Source organism: Orycteropus afer, unplaced genomic scaffold (genome assembly GCF_000298275.1).
Source record: "Orycteropus afer afer isolate SDZICR_OR568_19922 unplaced genomic scaffold, OryAfe1.0 scaffold00490, whole genome shotgun sequence".
Classification (NCBI taxonomy): domain Eukaryota; kingdom Metazoa; phylum Chordata; class Mammalia; order Tubulidentata; family Orycteropodidae; genus Orycteropus; species Orycteropus afer.
Window position 1 is genome coordinate 1,792,273 of NW_006922077.1, and position 2,486 is coordinate 1,794,758.

At 43.4% G+C, this 2,486-nt stretch overlaps 1 protein-coding gene across 1 annotated transcript in view; it reads left to right on the plus strand.

Annotated features, from left to right (window-relative positions):
* The first annotated feature begins 1,405 nt into the window (after window positions 1–1,405).
* The window catches only part of HSD17B6 (hydroxysteroid 17-beta dehydrogenase 6), a 27,420-nt gene continuing 26,339 nt past the window's right edge, over window positions 1,406–2,486 (plus strand). Inside the window, exon 1 of the mRNA XM_007955152.1 lies at window positions 1,406–1,718. Coding sequence (XP_007953343.1) covers window positions 1,406–1,718 — 313 coding nt within the window. The remainder of the gene's footprint in view (window positions 1,719–2,486) is intronic.

The following is a 2,486-nucleotide window of genomic DNA, read 5'->3' on the forward strand; positions in this document are numbered from 1 at the left end:
CAAAGCAGCCACTCAGCTGCTTGTGATAGATCCCAAGCATGGAGTTGATTGCCAGTCTCATCATGGGGAATAACTACCATTGGCTGTCCAGCCACTCAACCAGGCCCAGCCAAGTTGACACACAAACATAACCACCACAATGTCCTTCTTCAGGGACTGGTCCGTCCTGAAAATATGGGGGAAGTATAAAAGGTGAAGTTTCACTGTCCTCACTCCTAAGGAGCATTCCAGCTGTGCTTCATCCAGGGCAGATTTGTTGGTTCTTCTGGCAGTGCATGGTATATTCAATATTCTTTGCCAGCATCATAACTCAAATACATAATTTCTCCTTCAGTCTTTTTTATTCATTGTCCAGCTTTTGAATGGATTTGAGATGATTAAAAATACCATAGCTTGGGTTAGGTACACCTTTAATCTTCAAAGTGGCATCTTTGCTCTTTAACACTTTAAAGGTCTTTTGCTGCAGATTTGCCCAATGTGATGTTCCATTTGATTTCTTGACTGCTGCGTCCATGGACATTGATTGTGGATCCAAGTAAAATTATATCCTTGACAACTTTAGTCTTTTCTCCATTTATCATAATGTTGCTTATTGGTCCAATTGTTAGGATTCTGTTTTCTTTATGCTGAGATGTAATTCATAGTGAAAGTTGTAGCCTTTGATCTTCATCACTAAATACCACAAGTCCTCTTTGCCTTCCTCAGTCAAGCTTGTGTCATCTGCTTATATCACGTTGTTAATGAGTCTTCCTTCAATCCCGTTGTTGCACTCTTCTTCATATGATCCAGCTTCTTGGATTATTTGCTCGATATGCAGATTAAGTAAGTATGGCAAAAGGATACAACCCCGATGCACACCTTTCCTGACTTTAAACCATGTAGTATCCCCTTGTTCTGTTTGAACAAGTGCTTAGGTTCCTCATGAGCACAATTAAGTGACGAGAGTGCCTGTTCTTTGCAGTGTTATCCATAATTTGTTATGATCCACACAGATACCACACAGGTCAGCATCTTTCTGATAGTCTCTGTTTTCAGCCAAGATCCATCTGATACTAGCAATGATACCCCTCATTCCACATCCTTTTTGGAATCCAACATGAATTTCTGGCACTTTCCTGATGTACTGTTTGTCATACTGTGTTGCTGTGATGCTGGAAACTATGCCACTGGTATTTCATATACCAGCAGGGTCATCCATGGTGGTAGGTTTCAGTGGTGCTTCCACACTAAGAGATTAGGAAGGAGGACATGGCAGTCTAATTCTGAAAAAATTGGCCGCTGAAAACCTTATGAATAGCAGTGAAATGCAATGCTGGCACATACTGAATAATAGATATTGATTAAAGAAAGAAGAATTAAATGAAAACTCTTCTCTTTCTATCAGAGGAAAGGAAGGACTCTCACCATGTGGCTCTACCTGGCAGTTCTTGTTGGCCTATACTATCTTCTGCGCTGGTACCGAGAGAGGCAGGTGGTAAGCCACCTCCGAGACAAGTATGTCTTCATCACTGGCTGTGATTCAGGCTTTGGGAACCTGCTGGCCAGGCAGCTAGACCTGCGTGGCTTGAGGGTGCTGGCTGCGTGTCTGACGGAGCAGGGGGCCGAGCAGCTGAGGAGGCAGACATCAGACAGACTGGAGACGGTGATCCTGGACGTCACCCAGACAGAGAGCATCGCTGCAGCCACCCAGTGGGTGAAGGAGCGTGTGGGGAACAGAGGTATGAAAGAAGTGTTTTTCCACTTGCAATTTACCTAGGTAGGCATGAAGATACTTAGGTCTTTATGTATTTTTATGTGTGTGTGTGTGTGTATGTATATGTATATATATATATATATATAGGAGCTCTGGTGGCATAGTGGTTAATGAATTCAGCTGCTAACCAAAAGGTCAGCTATTGGAACCCACCAGCTGCTCTGCAGGTAAAAGATGAAGCAGTCTGTTTCTATAAAGATTTACAGCCTCAGAAACCCTATGAAGGCAGTTCTACTCTGTCTTATAGGGTCATTGTGAGTTGGAATCAACTTGATGGCAGTGGGTTTGGTTTTTGGGTTAAATACATATGGAGCCCTAGTGGCACAGTGGTTAAATGCTTAGCTGCTAACCGAAAGATCAGCAGTTTGACCCCACTAGCCATTCTGTGGGATAAAGATGTAGCAGTCTATAAAGACTGCATCCTTGGAGACCCTGAGGGGCAGTTTTACTCTGTCCTATAGGGATGGCATGGAACAACAATAACCACTCACAGACACATACACACATACATGCAGCATAGCTTAAAAGGCTGATTTTGTCATTTGAAGGAGAGTCATGATTCTTTATGATATTTCATTTCCTTAATGTTTCCATAAGGAGCTCTGGTAGCATAGTGCCTAAGGCACTTGACTGCTGACCAGAAGGCTGGTGGTTCAAACCCACCAGCCACTCCTCGGAAGGAAAGTGGGCAATCTACTTCCGTAGTGATACTGCCTCAGAAACCCAAGGAGGG